The sequence below is a fragment of the Cryptotermes secundus genome, unplaced genomic scaffold (assembly GCF_002891405.2).
Source record: "Cryptotermes secundus unplaced genomic scaffold, Csec_1.0 scaffold5, whole genome shotgun sequence".
Classification (NCBI taxonomy): Eukaryota; Metazoa; Arthropoda; class Insecta; order Blattodea; family Kalotermitidae; genus Cryptotermes; species Cryptotermes secundus.
The window spans coordinates 2010161-2031499 of record NW_019724742.1 but is presented as its reverse complement, the minus strand read 5'-3'; the positions used below and the strand labels follow the sequence as shown (position 1 = coordinate 2031499).

Here is a 21339-nt window from a genome sequence, read left to right as displayed (position 1 = left end):
TGTCCCACAGAGGAAAGATTATCACGAAACATGTTGATGCTGGCTCCATTCTTCATTCATTCTTAAAACGAATGTTATACGGAAAAATATCAATAAACTGGTGATATATTCTGTGATGACAGGACATCCCAATACAAACTATAGCCGAATGTGCCGAGGTACATCACGCAATTCAGTCGCACCGCTGAATGTGGTATGAATTTGCGTCAGATAGTGTTTCCCGATTCAGACACACTGAAGAAACTTCCAAGCTACTGCAACTGGCTCTTGCCTATGTTGATTCTTTGGAAACTATACAGAGAACTATGACCGAAATAAAGGATGAGACCAAACAACTTACTTCCGATTGAAAGTGACGCATCCAGTCACGGTAGTCCCAATATGTTCCCCGTGGAAATAAAATTCTGGACTCCACGAGATGGTATTGTGACGTATAGACCCACTGTTAGGCAACGACTCGGTAAACACATTCCCGCGGAAGCGTACGGCCGCAACAGTAGGACATCCATTGTTAGGGAACGGAGCAGTAAACAAGCCTCAACAATAAATAGGTTGTTTTCTGCGTGGTCCGTGCCGAGAGGTCAAAGAAGGTCGATTGAGTGAGTTTTCAAGAATTTGGTCGAGTTTTGGTGATGGCAGTCCAAGGTGATTAAGAAGAAATTGCAAGGAAGGAATTAGGAAGTGAAAAGAAGACTTCAGGTGTGATTTGAAGTGACAATGAGACTGTTATAAACCCGCTGCCAGGATACGACTAGTGAAGCCTGAGAACCTTAGTGCGTGTGTATCGGCGATAGTGCTGTATTCCCTGTAGTCCCGAGTTGTATCAATAAATCCAATTCAGAACCCGTCTTATAAGTCACGCACAAACTCCTACATGTGACAGTAAGCAAAATCGATAGCTTGGTTTCTATTCCCATCTGCGGATCTGCTGGTACCGCACCAAATCAATTAACATGTATGTTATGTCAGAAAGAAATGGATCTGAGAATTTAAAAAGTGTCAGCATTCTCTGCGGACAATGCAAGTGGAAAGCATTCATCAGTGTTCCAGAATCTTAGGAAGGTAAGTGACAAAACTGTTGCTGCTAACTTCCCAGCACACATACTGCATAATGCTGCCATGAACGCATCTGACACAATGACGGTCGGTGTCGCAATTTTCGATTATTTCACTTCTTTTGCCAAGCGCACTGCAGCTCTGAAGTAGGTATTGGCATTTCTTGACAATGGTGAGGAATGCCATGAAATATTACATCACGTGACGTCGCGGTGGCAAACGCTTCAGTGTACCTTCATTCGACTTGGTTAAAACTGGCCGGCTATTAAGTCGTGCGTGTATTTTCTCAGTCTGGGTGAAAACGATTGCCCGAAAATTCCTATTTGTGTACTTCAAGAAATGTGCGGATGGAGACAAAAAAGAATCATCACTCTTCCGCCTTATTTCTAATTAGTCTTCAGTGCGCTGTTTCCAATCGCCAATTAAAATTCTGGAAGAAGACACTACTACAATAACTCGTCTGTTTCATATAATGAGTACGCTCAAGGTTAAACTGGAAAAGCGGGACAAAGGCAAAAAGGCTGCTGCATCAAGAAATTTAATTCAAATGCTGGCCCCATTCTTAAAACGAGTGTTATACGGAAAAAATATTAATAAACTATTGATAAAACTTCATCCAAATACAAACTGCAGCCGAATGTGCCGAGGCACATGACACAATTCAATCGCTCCTCTGAGTTCAAATTTAATGACGAAAACTGTCTTAAACACAACAGATGATTCAGTGTCACTATAAACAGAGTACGCCGGGCTGCGAAAGGCTGTGGCCGTGCTCTGATTTCAAACCGACGGCCATCATCTGATTCAAATGACAAGTTTTAAGGGCTAAGTGTTGGGAAAATGTGGATGAAAGTGTGTTCTCACCAGGAAGTGCCACTACGCAGTTTGATAGAACTTATATATCACTCGGGATATCAGTTCAAGTGAGTAACGCTTTTGTGGAGACTTTTCTTTCGTTACGTGTTGTTGGTGTAAGGAGAGAACTGAATGCAATGACGGCCTAGGCAAGGCTGAAATTCAGGTTAAAACAAACTGTGAACTTTCGTTTAAGGACTCACAGTGGCAAGTTCTTCAGAACAAAGAGACTCGGGGAGCAGTACGGTCATCTGCGAAATGCTCCTCCAGAAACCAGCACCACGGGCAGGAAGCAAAGAAATATGAGGGGTGGAACCATAATGAATTTCCACATTATATTACGTAACTAAATTTTACTAGGGAGCCGGGATAGCGCAGTCGGTATAGCCACTAGTTACGGGCTGGATGACCGAGGGGTCGGAGTTCAAGTACCGGTAGGGTCAAGAATTTTCTCTTCTCCACGTCGTCCACACAGGCTCTGGGGTCCACCAAACCTCCTATGCAATGGTAACCGAGGGCTCTTTCCCTGGGGGTAAAGGAGCCGGGGGGTGAAGCTGATCTCTCACCTCAAGCTAGTGCCGAGTTCAAGAAAACGTGGATCCATACATCCACTCCCTCATAAGACATAGTGCTTAATTAGTTTTAAATAAATTTCATCCTCTGTACTTGAATTCATGTCGCGACCCACACTTCCAGCCGGGTATAAACGATCATGTACTCGTATCTGGGACTTCATATTACTATTAAGTTTCCCATTGGCCTATCTACATTATGTGGCAGATGTATTTCTTAAAAATCACTTCCACATAATGTTATTTTCCCCATTATCAGTAATAATAGTTACTACTATTAGTACTACTTGATAGCATTTATGTGCGTTCCGGAAGTGATCATGAGAGAGTTCCCACAGAGAAGCAGTCTCGGAGGAATCCAGTCAGCTGACGTTAATGGGGGGGGGCACTTCGCCTTCTACTAGACAATGTACCCATTCATACCCTCAAGGGCATGTGGTTTCGGCAAAGAAGCTGTTTTTATGCCGAGTACGTGTAAATGGGTGTATAACCATTTTCCGGACACGGGGATCGACCGTCCCCCGATCTGAACCCACTTCATTGTTTCCGCTACGGAAGTACTGTCCGTATTTTTAGACTTGGCGGTTCTCAACGAGATGCACAACTGTCTCGGTCGAGTCCATTAACTGAGATAAGGATTGTAGGGTGAGTACGGGTTACAGCAGGGGCACAGTTACAACGCAGCTGCAAACAATGTCCCGCTACATCCCGCCGCAGTTATCCTCAAGAGCAACACCGACGACCTGATCAAAAGAAACTTGGCGACTGCAACACACACTGGAGGCCTCCGTGTCAGGGCCTCCACTCGACATCGCTGCGAAGTGTGTGGAGCTGAGGAAGGCAACTCTGTGAACAATTCTTTTATGGGGGGGGACAACAACTTAGAGGTTGCAATGAACACTTCATTATTTTGTGTGTGTGAACAGCAGGTGTTGAGTTCTTTTCCGAACTTCTTGTATTTTACTATAAATTTTCGGTTTATCTTAAATAGTTCTGCTACTGCTAATGCTATCATTGTCATTAGCAATATGGTCATCACTGAAACTATCAAATTATTGAGCTGGCAAAGTTCAAATTCGTCATTCCTGAATTTAATTTCACACCGGACATAAAAAATTGTTGAAAATGATCAACATTAAATTGTCTGATCTATGTGATATCGTATTAACGATACGGCCTCAAATCCCTATTCAACAGACCACTAGTCTATTCGGATTAGAATGAACCCTACCTCTCTCTCAATGGCTGGAAAACCCCCATAGAAATATCAGTGCTGTAACCTGACTAGGAGAAAGGTACCGAAAGCCGAGACAGTCCTGTTAGGCACTGCATTCCGGGTCGGTAATCTACTTTAGATCGTGAATTCTGTATCAAGCTGAGTGTAATAAGATCGCCATCTGTTACTTAAAACTTCCGTAGAGTTCATGTTCTAAAACTGACATACTGTTACGAGCACAAGAGCATTGGTACACATGAAACCAAACTATGTCAATGCTACTGTGCCGGCACATTTGAAATCAGATTCAAGTTGTCTTACAGCCATTAACTTCTCCCGTGGCCGATCACAGCGGCCGCACGGTCTAAGGCATGCAATGCCGTCGCCCGCTCGAACGCCGCGATCGTAGGTTCGAATCTCACTCACGGCATGGATTTACGTCTGTGTTTATTCTGTATTTGTGTTGTCCTGTGCAGGTAGCGGCCTTGCGACGGGCTGATCCCCCGTCCAAGGAGTCCTACCGAATGTCTAGGACTACGAAACTTAATTGAAATTAAGCGTTTCACGGATGCACTATGCTCCAAGTGGGAGCAACAGGAATAAAGACATAGAGACGAAGAACTTCCACGTTACGAACAAACCTACACGGCTTTCACAACTTAGGATAAACAGAGTTAAGTTACGTTAGATTAAATAGGTTAGGTTGAGTTACGATGAATTAGATTAAGGTAGTTACGCTAGATTACAAACATGCGACTTTCACACGTCCTCTGACACTTCTTTATCCTGAATTAGCCAAAACAAACTGGGCAAGGGAATGGTTAAAGAACGCAGTCTGTATCGACCTATGAAATATGCAGTTCATGAATTCAGGGCACATAAAATTCGGGGAATGCTTGCTACAACCCAGTTCAGAGTCCTCTGTCTTCCAGTCTACTATGATTTATTTAGAAGAAAGCAGTCTTCTGGGATTTTGCACCGTGTATATGTGGTGTTAACCGNCTGCTTTTACCGGTTCTCACGGTCTCTTTGCTTGCAGATTTCTTATATATTTTTTCTTCTACCCTGAAGATGGAGGCGATACGTTCCTCCGAAACGTCGGTTAACACCACATATACACGGTGCAAAATCCCAGAAGACTGCTTTCTTCATAGTCACCGCCGTGAAAGCCTCAAATCTTACATGATTTATTTAATTTATTAAATTTAATTTATCAGTCTAGGTGTTTACAGGCCTACAGAGTCGAATGGTACGATGGTCAGTGAACAGTGAACCCGAAGCTGCATTTGCTTGGTGGACCCGAGGTGAATCACGAGAAACCCCATTCAGAACTGTCGGTATCCGGGACAGCTTCTAATTACAGGAAGTCCCGAATGCGAAGTGGGAATGCTATCCACGCCATTATGATGTTCAGTCTTCCACCTTAAAATGTACGTAACTATAACTTTACCCAACGTTTTGTTTGAGTGTGAAACTTCACTGTTTACCGTAACGTAAGACTAAGGATGTTTGAAAACGCGGTTATGACGAGAGTGTTTGGCCTATAAGAGAGAATCTCAAAGGGGACCAGAGCATATTATACAGCTTGTAATCTTCACTAATATTAGGGTGATCAGATCAAGAAGAATGAGGTGAATGGAGCGGTGATAAATACATACTAAGTTTTAGCCTGGAAGTCTAAATATTGCGACGCGGATGGCGCAACGGAAAGTGGGGGTCACGTGAACACTGCGTCTCGTTGCGCCATTGGACACAACAATGTAAACTGGATTCATCTGTGACATGATGCTTGAAAACCGAAATAGCGAAACCAGAGAAGACGTTAATTGCTAGGCAAAACTCGCTAAACAGGTTCCCGCGGAAATGAATATGCACGCAACAACAGGACTACCGTTTCTATGCAACGGCGCGGTAAACAAGCCTCAACGACAGAGAGGTTGTTTTCTGTGTGGTCAGTGCCGAAGGGTTATAAAAAGGATAAAGATGATTACGTCAGCTGAGTCTTCACTAGTCGTTCGGTAACAGCTCTCAACAATGGAGATTCTTCAGCTTCTGAAGATAGTCACGAGAACTTCAGTGAAGAGAGTATGCTTCTGGGCTGAGGTTAGTACTCGGACTGCCAAATGCGGGCAGTATACAACACAGTAACCACTCAACCGATACATTCCGACAAATAATACATAATACAATATAAACTTACATATGAGCTCCGATTTTAATGAAGGCATTAACGTGAAATGTAACAAATTACATAACATATTCTCAAGTTTTTATTCTGACAAGTGTTGTACGTGTGCTCGTTTCGTAACGCAACAGATGTCCCAACGTTAGTCCACTTCTGTCCACATCCAGCAAGAAAGCGCTCGTCGACTTCCGGTACGGCTCACGTCTGTATCCGAATGTTCGTTTTGCGGACACATATGTCGTTCTACACTGCCAATCCATTTTCCGGATTAATGTCCATCACTGAGTCTGATAACCAAACCGTTGGCAACAGATTGATTGGACGTGGAGGCCCAATAACCTGGCACCTCACTCCTCTCACTTGATTCCACTGGATTTCTTTCTCTGGGGGTATGTGTAAAGCCTGGTGTACGAGACTCCAGTGGATACACAACATGATCTTGTGGAAAGAATTCCAGTAGCAGCTGGCAAAATCAGGGAAATGTCGGAAATCTTTAAAAGAGTTCAGCATAACATAGCTAGGCGGTGCAAAACATGCTACGAAGTCGACGTTCGCCGTTTTGACCAACTTTTATAACGTAAAACAACGGTAACATCCCCAACAACTTATGCATCCTATCGGAAACTGTTGTGAACCTTAGTGCCAAAAGGAAGCGTTTCCCAACATTGATGTATTAACAAAATATATTCAGACTGAACCCATCTATCTACCACAGAGCGCTGTTGTATACATTTATTTACACCCTGTACACTACTCATCAGCGCAGGTTTTCCTTTCATGTATTTAACACTATGCAATCCTTCAAGTTGCCAAAAAGTCACAGAAATGAACGAATTGGATTAAGTTTGGTGAATGCAGAAAGCTCTAAAAACTGCACTCAGATGTCTCTGCAAACTGCCAATTCATCCTTTCCGTTCTGGCAGATAACTAAGTTTTCAAGTTCGGTTTACATGGCTATTTCTAACAGAAGAAAATTGTTAACATAATTAATTACCTTTCAAGAAAAGTAGTCATTCAAAAAACAGCGAAATTTCCATATTCGTCAGTGACGCCCTTACTTAAAGTTTTCTACCAAAATATTTCATTTAATCGTCACGTGTAAGCCACCTACACATCTGCGAACGTTGCAGATATGTTGAAAGGTGACTGTGCTTATCCAGCAATCTCATGCGTCACTTTAAAAACAATAACAAAATAACATACTGAACTTACAGTGCATATATTGGATAAGTGCAACTTCAATTCTTGTGCCTAAGCTCAACTTTCGAACGACGCTGGTGTACTGGGGACGAGTTGTGAAGTTACGCGAATTGTGATACGTTCCTTGCGCAAAGTGCATCAAATGAACCCATAATGTGAGACTCTGTCAGTACATACGTTTCACTACTGCACGGACTTTGCCGAAATCTTGCGCCGGGGTTAGACTAAAATTTATCCGGAGGTCTTAATATGGTTTTCATCCATCATACTCGTACATAACCTGTCGGTTGAATAACAATCCTGCTTCGCATTCGGGTGGCCCCGGGTTCAAATCTGTATCCGGATACTAGGGGTTTTCGCGGTATCCCTCAGTCATTCCAAGTAAATGCACTGGCAGTATCTCAAAAAAGGCTCTAACCGATGCCTTCCACATCCTTTTCAATTCATTATTTACTAATTATCCTACAATTCGACCCTACAGACTACATATGAGCTATAGAAAGCCCGATAAAGAAGTAAATAAATAATCACGAACAAGTCCAATATAACCCCAACCCTTACTTTACATGAAGTTCAGATCGAAATGTTACAGCTTTCCTTAGAACTGGGTTAACTCACAAACAATTAGCGCGAAAACAGATCTGGTAAGGCCTATATACCGTTCATTCGAAATATTTTTCTGTACAAAGAATGTTTAACTAAAGAGAAGTAAAAACTATCCACATCTGAACTGAGATTATCATCCTGACAATAATTTGGATCTACAATATATGAACATAAAAGCCAATGATGCATGCAAAATAACAAAAAACGTTTGAGAAACGTAAATTTGTATTCCATGTGGGACTTCTCGAAGAAGTCGAACTAAGGTCCTCTGGGATTTTGAAAGACACGCACATATTCATCATACTACGTGGCTTAACATCTGAGACCTAAATCTCAATATGTAGGTCTACTCCAGTGCAGCACACACTTCTACTTTTGTTAATCTCGACAGAAAATAAAAGCAAGGGCCAGATTCACGCTCCCACTACATTTGGGCCCATCCCAGAGAAAGAACTGACGGCAACCAAACCGCGATGGTCCTAGAGCGGTCCTGGACAACACTTGTCCATTATGTAGCCTATCACTCAGGTATCACGGCTCCAACCAGAGTAACAGAGCTCTTCATCCCTGTTCCAAAGGGATGCAGCGAACTACCTCAAAAATAGGCCCGTCACGAAAGTGAGAACACAAACAATTTTGTAGGTGTAAAGAAATCGAAAAGTATCAACCGGAAATTTTTCCCACCGCGATATAATATACTATTAAGATAACACTAACTACAATTTTCGGACTATAAATCGCCGATTGAGAAACAGCGGGTTAGAGCTTCTATCCCTTTACTTCCACGTCCGTTCGGTGCAACAGAACTGGCACAAGAAACTCGGAGACCCTCTCTCACTGCCTCACGAGGCGGAGCTGTGAAGCACTAAGCGGTCATTCAAGAGAAAACATGATGCTACGTTGAATCACAAAAATGACACTCCGAATGAATTACCTTCCATCGCTCTCACAGGGTAAAAATGGGTTCATATACCGCGCTACTCAAATTCCTTCACTTTCTAAGGTGAACTGTGCCAACTGGTTCTATAAATAACAGGCACAACAAGAACTGTGGCGGAGTTGGAGGGAGGACGTAATAAACCAATGCTTATGTGTAAGAGCTTGCGTCAATTACACAGATGTCCAGCTTTTGTTTCATAACATCTCCATATTCCCTTATGATAACTGGAACATGGCCAAAAGTGATCAGTGATGCAATGTACAAACTACAATCCTCCAGCGAAGAGAAAATAAAGCAACTATCAAAGTCCGCCCGCGTGTATTTTGCAACACAAAATCTTCGCCGTGATTACCCTCGCCCTACAGATTCTGCGTACACTGACAAATTCTATGCTCAAGAAACAAGCATTTCCAAAATATGAAATGGCAAGACCAACACAACTGCAACTGAAAGCGACACAAAATCGACTCAGCATCTCAGACCACCCAATCACAAATCTAGCACGCTAGCTCGTGAGCCAAACGGAATTTCGTGGCTCGATTATACATAATCCTTATTTTCTGAGTCCTGTTGTGTTACCATGTAACAAATGTATACTTCGGGACTGTTAACACAACAGCTGACTATAAACCGATATTAAAATGTTTAATATTCCGTTATTTGGGGGATGAAAATAAAGCAACCCGAATATTAAACACTTTAATATCGCTTTATAATCAACTTTTGTGTTGACGGACCCTAAGTATACCTGGACTATGCATTTTTGTTATCTATACACGACGCAAGATCTGTATGGCTAGAAATAAGCACAATAAGAAAGTAGGCTTTATGAGTTCTGCCTGAAATGCTTCGTTTCAGGTGAATCATTAGCCCCATAATTACACCATCCAAATCGGTCTCTTCCTTTCAGGTTTCTCAATTAAAATTCTTAATGTATTCTTTATCTGTACCATGTATGCAGCATGTCCCACCTATTCATCCTCCTCGATTCCAGCATCCTAATAAGTTAATACTTTTTTCCTGTGGCGCTACAGCCCCAATTTGGGCCTAGGCCTACCTCCATGAAACTCTCCGTTTCACTTCGGTTTACTAGATCTTACACATTCGGTAGGGCTCCTTGGGCGAGTGATCAGCTCGTCAAGTTAATACTTACAGAGTATAAATTAGTAATCTTCTCAGTATGCAGTTTTCTCCAGTCTCATATTGTCTCAGGTCCAAACATTCTCAAACATCCTCAAATTACATTCTTCCGGTAAAAGGGAAGCCAATTTTCATACAATTATATTATTATTATTACTTAACTGCAAGTGAGTGTTCACCCGGTGGCAGTGGTACTACAATAAGACAACAGGCAAATAACACACATAAACACGTTTAAACAAAACACACCACACAAAACAAACTCCAGAAATTAAGAGCCACTCAATGTGTAGTCATTTAATATTTATAACAACAGTCAGAATGTAACTAAACATTTCACGCAAAACATGACCAAACATAACCTGCGAGTACATATAAGAGAAAGTCTACACAGACAGGGCAGTCGACATGCCTGCCTTGTGTACAAGGTATAACAAGGAATAAAATATTTACAAAAGATAGGCAAAACTGTTTATATTTCGTTAACATATTCAAGAAACATGTACCACCAGAACTCTGGAGAATAAAGACTGGGATCAGATACAAAACAATGAAAGTGCCGTTCACGAATACAATCACTAAACGCGTAACAGAACACCCAGGTCCGTGCGTGAGTGGACACTCTCCAACGCAAAGAAAATATAGCCTTTCAGGATTAGGAACTTGGCAAACACAATCTGCTGAATTACTGGGGTTTTGGACTTTTAGAATCTACAGTCTGCTGGCTCTGTTGGTATAGCGACTAAGCTAAAAGCTTCACGGCTGAGGAGCTGCGATTCGATTCCCGGCAATGGCAAGAAATGTTTCTCTTCTCCATAATGAATACACCGGCTCTGGGGCCCATCCAGCGTTCTATACAATGGGAACGGGGGACTGTCTCCCTGGGGATAAAGCAGCAGGGACGTGAAGCTGACCAATCACCCCATCTACTGCTGTATGTCTTCACGGCGTGGTGCTAAACCCAGGGGTAATATTACCATTCCTTTATAATCCTGATGAAATCTTTATGAACGTTATAATATTTTTTTCTATAACTGACCACATAAGCCATCGGTCTCGTAACATATTTCATTAACAGACCAAGAAAATTAAAGGGAGGCAGATCACGTGAATCTGAAGTATACGATGATAAAAATATAACTCCAGGGAGCCGAGCCTTTCTTGAACAGTCGCCAGTTGTGCAGCTACTCAAGATTTTCCCAACATTTTATGGAACTGGAAGATTCATTACTGTGTTCATAAGAGCCCTCCACTGGCCCTTATGCCGAGTCAGATCAATTCAATCCATACCACCCCATCTGATCTCTCTATCCATTTCAATACAATTCACCCACCTACATCTTCATCTTCCTAGTTGTCTCTTTCCTTCTGGCTTTCCCACCAATATCCTATATGCATTTCTCTTCTCCCCCATTCGTGCTACACATTCCTTGCCCATCTCATCTTCATTGACTTGAATGTTCTGATTATACTTGGCGAAGAGTACAAGTTATGAAGCTCCACATTATGCAGTTTTCTCCAGCCTCCTGTCACTTCATCTCTCTTTGCTCCAAATATTTTCTTCGGCACCCTGTTCTCAAACACCCTCAGTTTACATTCCTCCTTTAATATCAGAGACTAAGTTTCACACCCATACAGAATCACAGGCAAAATTATAATTCTGTATGTTTAGTTTTTACGTTTTTTGACAACAGACAATAAGATAAAAGGTTCTGGATTGAATGGTAACAAGCATTACCACAATTCAGTCTCCTCTTAATTTCTTTTTTAATCAAATTTTTATTTGTTACTGTTGCTCCCAAATATTTGAAGTGTGCCACATTTTCAAAACATCTGTTAGATATCTTTATGTCACCATTTTGCCCTGCAATCTAGTGATGAGACAGCAAAATATACTATGATTTCTCTGCGTTTACTTCTACACCAACCTCCTTACTGGCATCAATCAGAGTTTCTGTTTTTCTTTATGGTATCTAATGTCATCTCCCGCTAGATTCACATCATCAGCATACCAAGAGCAGCCGATGTGGTTTGTCTAGCTTCCTAATGGCACATTCAAAGGCGAAATTAAAAATCAATGGCAATAAAGTATTTCCTTTTTTTAAACAATTTTATGGGCATTACTGTATGTTTCATTTAAACACATTTCAATCAGCCTAACTAGTTTCACGGGTACCCCAAACTGTATGAGAATATTGTACAATATTTCCCTCCTACCTGAATCACAGGCTTTCTTGAGGTTTATGAATGGCCAATGTAATGTCCCACTGTACTCCCATTTTTTCTCCAATATCTGACAAATGCAAAAATCTGATCCACAGTTGATCTGTTATGTTGAAACCCACACTGCTTATCCCCAATAAGTTGTCTGCATATGGACTTAACCTTGAGAGAGGGATATCTGATAAAATTTTGTATGCAGGTGATAACAGTGATATTCCATGATAATTATTACTATTGGTTTTATGACCTCCTTTAAACTGATACAATAATGGACTCTTCCCACTCATCAGACAATTCTTTCTAACTCCAAACAGAATTCATGGGTTTATGGATCTCACATCATAATGTTTCACCTCCTGCCTGAATCAGTTATGCAGGATTTTGATCACTACCTGGTACTTTATAATTTCAACTTTAAAACTGCAATTTCAATCTCAAAAGGACCAACCACAGGCACTAATTTCTGTATGTATTTCTATCTGCCTAACATCACTGGCCCTTGTACATTCAATAACTGACAGAAATACTTCTTCCACCTATTCAAAACGTCAGAATCTGTAAACAGATCACCACTCCGATCCTTCACCAAGTTCTTTCTATGTTGATAACCCCTCTTGAAATCATTGATTCCTCTATACAGGTCTCTAATGTTCTTGTTCTTACTGTTCATTACAAGCTTATTAATTTTGCCTTTAAGATATTCTTTCTTGTTTTTCCTGAAATGCCTGCTGGTTTCACACCTTATAATGTTCAGATTATCCCCATTTATTCTCCTTGGATCATGTAACCAATGCAATATGGCTTGTTTCCATTGATCTAATAATTCTGAGCATCCTTCGTTGAAGGTTATGCTTCTTCAAATCATAATAACCCAGACTCTCTTTGGCTGACATCTTGATATTCTCTCTAATAGTTTCCAAGGTTCCATTAATAGCCACCTCAGCATCTAAGTTTTCCAAAGCTGTGAATCTATTTTAGATTTCAACACAATACTGTCCTTTACCCACTACCTCATTTAATTCACTGAGATTGAACCTCTCCATATGAACTCTGTACATTGCTTGTTTACTCACTGCCAGTCTTTCCCCAAACTTTGCCACCACCAGGTAGTGGTCAGTATCACAGTCTGCTGTCCTGAATGATCAGGTATCAAGTATACTTGGTTGCAGTCTCTTATCTATCGAGATACGGTCAGTCTTGATTGCAAGTCTTCCCATCAGGAGATGTCCAAGTAAATTTATGAATGTTATGATGTGGGAACATTGTACTTTTGACAATCAGATTCCTGGATGTGACAAAGTTTACTACTCTAACTCCATTATCATTACTAATTTTGTGTAAACTCTCATTCCCAGTTGTTGGTTTGAAAATGTCTTCTCTACCCACTTTGGCATTGAAATCTCCCAACAAAATTTTCATATGGTATTTAGGGAATTTAATTAATACATGTTCTAGTTCTTTTAAGACAATGACACCACAGAGTCCTCTTAGTATTATATACGACATTCTATAAGTAACAAACTCTACCCCCTTAAGTGCTAACACGATCTCCTTACGTTAAAAAAGAACTGTACCTAATTCATGATTCTCATTCCCTTTTCCATAGAAAAATGTATATTCATTCACCTGCTCATTTGGTCCAACCCCTGTCCAATCTGACCTCTTGTACGCCAACTAAATCTAACTTTGACATTTCTTTCACAACTGTCACAAGCGCACCTGCCTTATACATACTTCTTAAATTCCACAAGCCAAATCTCATTTAGGTTGTTTATTCAAGCAATTCAAAGTCCGAAGCCCTCTGTGTGTGAAATTTGTAACAAACTTATTGTTTACATTGAGGAGTTGTTAGCCCAAGGCCCAACCCCCAAACTGGAGGACCACCCCTTCTCAGCTGTCTGCAGCTGCTCATCCAATATATTTGAAGCTATCCTCCATATGGGGAAGCTGTCTGCTCCATCCGCAACATAAGGACGTGCCACACCATGGTGATAAAGGACCTACTTAAGATTGAATGATGAAAATGTGTAATTTTAAAAACAGTAGCAGGAAAAAGCTATTTAAAAAATGTATGCATTACCTCGCAGTAAAGTCACAGAACAAGCAACAAAAAGACCTTTCACCATTCACTAAGACTAGCAATGATAATATGTGAACAATGGAGAGGTACTTAATTACTGAAATGTAAGCACAGGAAATGGGAGAGCTAAAAGTTCATTATGAACATTTCTCCTAGCGAACAGAGCTGGAAATAACCTCAAAGAAGCAGAACACGCCTTGAAAGGCTGAGAGTCACTGAGCTCATCAAGAAATGTCCTGCTTTGAAGTTGAGAACTTAATTGCTGTATTCACAATTGTTAGCCACCATATGCTATCCTCAGCCAACTGAATCTAATTCACACCTTCACATCACGTTCTTTAGGATTCATTTTAACAGGATTCACCTATCAATCCCTAGGTCTACCACACGGTCTGTTACCTGCAGGTTTTCAGAATAAAACTGGGTACATGAAAGCAAAAATAATACAATCATGTTCACTGAGTACAACTGTCAAATTAAAAAATCAGAACAATTCACCAGTCAACTTAGTTCTATTTTCAAGCCCATTTAAAAATACCAGGCAGTGTCTTCTGTTCTTTTCAGTCCCAACCACTTGTACACAAAACAATGTGCTACTGCTACTGCTACTGCTACTGCTACTACTACTACTACTACTACTACTACTACTACTATGTAAATATTTATGGCATGTAAGTTTAATATTGGCACTGTTAAGAAAAATTTGGTAATTAGATTTAATTTATTTTCATACATGGTAGACTTATATAAACATGTACAAAAAATAAACCTTAGAACAGATTATGTCAAATATCCAGCATGGGTGATGTTTTTAAAGAGTATTTGCACTTACAAAATAGATAGCACTGTACACATTTTATGTATTCTTAGTACAAAGTTCACAAAATACAAGGATGATGATCTGCACCTAGGCAGTCAAATATTGTCTACTAGATTTGTCAATCATACAGTTTAAAGTTTTATTAAATGCAGTATCTCAACTGTTCACTAGCTCTTACGTAATACTCGTGTGTACAATAGCAGACTTTATCTACAATAAATCATCATCAGTTAAGTACATGAAGTCACAGGTTAGATGACATATTTTAACATGTGACAACAGTAAAAGCCACTTGCTTTACAAATGCTGTACATCTTCATATAAGTTACAGTTGTAAACTATAAAACAGGTTAAAACTGTTGTTTAAATATCAGTAAAAAGATTTATGTTATATATTCTAATTAAACTAACAAATTAAAAGAACTTAAAATTATCATCACAGGAGCTCAAAACAATGGATACAACTCTCTACAAACTATGCAAGAGAAAAGGGAAAAATACACAAATCCAAAACAAAAATGGATCATATTTACATAAACAGAAAATTACATATGCACAATTAGAAAAGTATTCAAACATACTGCCAGCCAGATAGCATTTAAAACAAACATGATTAAAAACATACTCAATAAAACTCCAAAAACAAATAAATACAAACTAACATGTCCAGATTGTAAAAAACCTTACATTGGGTACTAAGGAAGAGCCTTAAAAATCTGATTACTGGACACATATGTATCAGAACCAATAATGAAGATATTGCCTCTGCTATGAATATCATAAACGACAGACAACAATATAGAAAAATGGAAGACATTATAGATATAATAGACTGCAGGAGAAAGAAAGGAAAAATCACAAACATTAAAGAAAACTTCTACATTTATTCATACAAAAAAAAAACAAGTTTGCTGATGGAGGAACAAGAAGCAGATAAAACAAACACTCATTTTGAAATAGCCATAACACAAAAGCATGCATAAGCCAATGACTACAACTAACATTATACAAATCCACCCATGACATTGCCTCAACAACCTTCAGTCAAACACACACCTCAGTATTATTAGTTATTACAAGCAGTATCAGATAATAATATATGTTAAATATTAAAATATGCTATGAAAATATTTTCTGCATAGTACAGGCATGCATTGGCATTTAGGAATACTAATGTGACGCTAAAAACACAGCAGTACAGTCTCTTGCATCAAGGATAACGACCCATGCAGTTGCTCATCATGTATGTTTATATTCACCAGGAATAACAATCTAGAATTTGGTAAATATGATTATAGTCCCCTGGGACATAATGATGTTTTCTGAATGAAGATGGAGGTAGCAGATTCCTCCAAAACGATAGCAGCCATTCATGAGACTACACTGTGTCAGATCCCAAAAGAGAACCTCAAACCTCAGAATCAGATACAACCTTCAGAGTGTCTTCAGCAAAACAGATCACAACTTAATTCTTAACTTGTGATATCAATAATTACCTAACATGAGAACTACCACTTTCCACCCACCACATTTCTTACTTTATGAATATCTACTGGTGAGCCAGAGTAGCACAGTCGGTATAGCAACTGCCTATAGGCTGCACGACAGAGGGGTCAGAGTTTGAGTCCCGGTAGTCAGAATATTATCTTTTCCATATCGTACAGACTAGCTCTGGGGCCCGCCCAGCCTCCTATCCAATGGGTACCAGGGGCTCTCTCTCCCAGGGGGTAAAATGGCAGGGGTGTGAAGCTGACCACTCACCTCCAGCCAGTGACAAGATGTGGATTTATACATCCACTTCCCCCTACGCCTTTATGGTGTAGTGCTTAATTAGTTAAGTACAGGGAAAACTTTACCTTTTTACCTTTACCTTTATGAGTATCTACTAAATGCTCTTTAAAATCCCTGCATTCTTGTTTGTTTTAAAATGTGTCTAAAATCCTGCTTCAGAGAAAATCTTCACCTCAAACAAAATACATGTCAGCAATTAAGTGTTTCATTTTCTGGAGTCTGGTCAATACTTACACCTGATTAACTGCACACATTGTGATATTCCTCTTAACCGAGCCTACACACAAAGTTCAATTACAATAAAGATCATTGGAAAAATACTGACTGTATGGCACACAACTGTCAAGGAACACTTCATTATTACGTCCATACTGTGGTCTTATGGGTGACATAGTCTGCAACATAGTGTGTCCGTCTTCAGGTTCTACCCCGACAATGGAGACAGTGATGTTCCTCCACCTACTAAACTACACGGTGTCATAACACAAAAGTCCTAAGATCCATCAGGATTTTGTTACATTTGAGGTTCCCACAGCAGTGACGATAAAGAGTACTATCTGCTGGGGCATGACGCTGTGTAGCCTGGTAGAATACCAATGTTTCGAAGAAAAGTACTGCCTCCATCTTCAGGGCTGACGAGTAACCTAAGTAACCAACAAACTAGCAATAAGCACTCCACTTTCCTGCCTCAATCCTCAACCTTAGGATAGAGGCAGGACCCTCCAAAGCATTTCACTTCCATGCTAGTTATTTAATGATGCTGTCAGTATTGAGATTATATACCTGACACACTGGCATGTCAGCATAGCACTTATGCTATTTTTACCCTCCCAACTCCTCCTCCAACTTTCAGCATTATTTTGAATCAAATTTCCTCATTAAAATCAATTCCTATAAAACACCCTAAGGCTATAACAATCATACAAATTCAGTTGTCTTCGATGGTGGATTATAATGAAGGCACTAATACTTCCTACAAAGCAGTATTTCAGAATCATTCGCACAGCCTACATTTCCCTCTGCCAGCATCTCAATAACAACTGACTGTTAAAAGTAAATATAATAAATAAAATATTATATGGAAAAATAAAATCTTAGCTCAACAACAAAACAATTACCTCAAATTAATTACAGGCTTACAATATGGTTTCTCTTCAACAGTTAACAGTTATTTAGTTTATAAAGAAAGCACATCTACACTCATGAAATATGAAGGTTCATCACCACCAAAGCATGGCGCCTTTAGTTACTTCTGTTCATTTCATACCATCACAGGCTGCTCTAAGATCCAATTTCACATCATTCTCCATTCTATGCCTAGGCCTCCCAAGTATGCTGTATATAAAATACAAGTATGTACTAATTTCAGATAATGCATTTCAGCATATGACAGGTGACATTCATATCAGCCTTTCTTCCCTGTTACTTCAGTTATCTTACTTACTAGAAAGGTACAACAGTTTCAACTGTATTTGCTTACTAACATTTACATAACAAATGTGACTGTGTGATGTGATCACGTGCACTGGATGCTGTGATGAACAAAATGGCAACAGAAAAGCTAAACTTTTCAGTGAAAATATTTCACTAGACTGCTGTCAATATTAGAGTTCAGCATAAATTTTGGGAAAACTTCAAAAATGTTTGCAATAAACAGAATAGTAATAACACCTGAAATACAGGGGTCATGTTCACCAATATGATACACCAAAAAACACTGCATGTGTAGCAGCAGTGACATACATTCCCAGAAAATGTTTAAGGTGCTATCAACACACTATCATATCATTTTGCAGGATTCTTTGCAAAATGTGATATTGTCACTCTCACTCACTCATGGACCTGAGCCCTTCTTGAGAAACTGCCAACAGTGCAGCTATTCAAGAATTTCCCAGCATTTTATGGGACCTGGAAGTGCTTTACCATGTTTACAAGAGCCCTCCAACTGTCCCTATCCTGAGCCACATCAATCCAATCCATACCATCCCATCCTGTCTCTCTAAGATCCATTTTAATATTGTCCACCCACCTATGCCTTGGTCTTCCCAGTGGTCTCTTTCCTTCTGGCTTTCCCACCAATATCCTATATACATTCCTCTTCTCCCTTATGCCCTGCTCACCTCATCCTCCTTGACTTGAACATTCTAATTATATTTGGAGAAGAGTACAAGTTATGAAGCTCCTCACTATGCAGTTTTCTCAAACCTCCTGTCACTTCATCTCTCTTTGGTCCAAATATTCTCCCCGGCACCCTGTAATGTGATACTGTTCCCATACAAAATTTAAATGCAGCAATCCCTTCTGAGACAGACAGGAAGAAAACTTGTGTGCAAAAAATCCTGACACTCAGTGATGTCACAGCTTACATTAGAACAAAATCTTTTATTATGTACAAACTCCTACGTTGAGCACATGTATATAATATCAAAATTTAGAAAACCAATGGATGGCAAACACAAACAGCAGATTTTGCGTTTAGAAAAGAAGTTGCAAAATATTATAAATAAATAATGTACTACTAACAGATGGGGGAGAAGAGGAATGCATATAGGATATTGGTAGGAAAGCCAGCAGGAAAGAGACCACTGGGAAGACTAAGGCATAGGTGGGTGGACAATATTAAAATGGATCTTAAAAGAGAGAGACTGGGATGGGATGGATTGATCTGGCTCAGGATAGGGACCAGTGGAGGGGCTCTTGTGAACACGGTAATGAACCTTCGGGTACCATAAAATGTTGGGAAATTCTTGAGTAGCTGCAGATTTTACTTCTCCTCAGGAAGGGCTCAGCTCTGTAAGTAAGTAAGTAAGTAAGTAATGTGCTACTAACAGCAAGTATGTGGTGAAGCAATCAACTTGGGTAATTCTAATGGCTTCTGATGATATCATACTTGGGTTCACTGAGTTTTGGACTTTGCCCATCATCTAGTATTCAAAAGAACATAACATGTCAGGAACTGGGTCTACTTCCATTCTGAGATGGAGTAGGGTAGGAGGGACAACTACTAAGCTGGATCTGCTAAAAAGACCCTTGTTAACAGACATAAGGCAATAGATCCAGATTCTGAAACACTGTGTTCTTTCAAATATTCAACTAAGTTCAGAAACCCAGTAATAAAAAATAATCGTAATCTCTGTCCATATGAAGGATGGTACACTACTTACTTTGAATACTTCAGAGAAGAACCCTGAACCAATCTTCTCACATGTGAAATCATCAAGTCTATTAAGGGCAGCAACAGCATGCCGTAATGCCTGACAAGAAGACCCTGTCATGCGAGAATGTTTTGCTACTGGCGAGGGCCCATCCATCATAGGTTGTGGTATGGGAGATGGAACTGGTGTTATTAAATCTCCACTGCATAGTCGATGCTGTTTACCACTGTTATCACTACACTGATTTTCACAGTATCCACTATCACTTCCATGACCACTTTCTTTTCCAAACATGTTTATTTCCTTGGTCGTCTGTTCGCAAACTGAAATTTTTATGTCACAGACTGATATATTTTCAACATGATATTTAAAGATGAGGTAGACCTACACGTTTTAATGGCAGGCCAAGTTTCTAAAGTGAACATTATTCGCCTGTTAGCTGGTTCACCTGCGTTTCATGAAATCTCGAACATAACAGGTCACACACTGATTACTGGTCCACTAAGGAACAAATTGTCTTAAATTTCGTGGTATACGTTGACGTAAGAATATTTTCTAACATAGATAATTAAACAGTCAGGCCAAATATTATGAGCAAAAAATGTAACAACTATATAAATGGAATAACCGGGCAATACCAAAATGTAATCCCGAAATCTTGACACAAGTATAGAAACGTTGGCACTAGAAATTTAATTTTGGGGGACAGTCACGGTCCTCTGAATGTCACCCACATACAATTGCAGTTGCAGCAGATTAACAAGCATGTGTCTGCACACGAAATACGACTTCATACCAACATTTACAATCACTCGCTCATGTTACACAAACAACCGCTTTAACCAAGTCCAAACCAATGACTATGCGGCCAGAACGGCCAGAACTTTCACCATCCACCAAACACGCCAGCCATTTTAAAACTGCAACGACATCTGGCGTAGAACAGAGATAGAAGAAATTACGTCACAGAAGAGGGGCGTACAAATGTCTGAAACATTGCAATTACTTTATCTATTCAATTTTGGCAGCATGCACAGCCTCTGATATGTGTTAAACTTTACATACATACATACATACATACATACATACATACATACATACATACATACATACATACATACATACATACCTACATACATACATAGCATTCCATAGATCCATGAGTTAGTCAGATGACCTACCGGATGTGGAATTTGTCAAAAATCATACAATACATATATACATGCACAATTCAATTTCACATAAATAGTAAGGATTTCACAAAAGTAGTAAAATATCCATCATAAATCCATACATTAACATATACTAGATTTTTTTTTTCCCTGTGTTCCAAACAAGAGAAAACATTACATACACTTTATGTTGTTTGGAAGCATAAATTCCTCAACAGAGTAAAAGGAGTGTGTAATTAAGTATCTCTTTAGTGCTACTTTAAATTGTCCCTGTTTATCTATAAGAGTTGTGATATTTGGTGGTAGATTGTTGAAGATTTTAATGCCA

The 21339-nt window shown here is 39.7% G+C and overlaps 1 protein-coding gene across 1 annotated transcript in view; it reads right to left on the bottom strand.

Moving 5' to 3' along the window:
- Window positions 1–20749, bottom strand: part of LOC111862703 (tyrosine-protein kinase ABL1) — a 99432-nt gene extending 78683 nt beyond the window's left edge. Inside the window, exon 1 of the mRNA XM_023848320.2 lies at window positions 19849–20749. Within this exon, the coding sequence (XP_023704088.1) occupies window positions 19849–20133 (285 nt within the window). The 5' untranslated portion in view covers window positions 20134–20749. The remainder of the gene's footprint in view (window positions 1–19848) is intronic.
- Window positions 20750–21339: the final 590 nt, after the last annotated feature.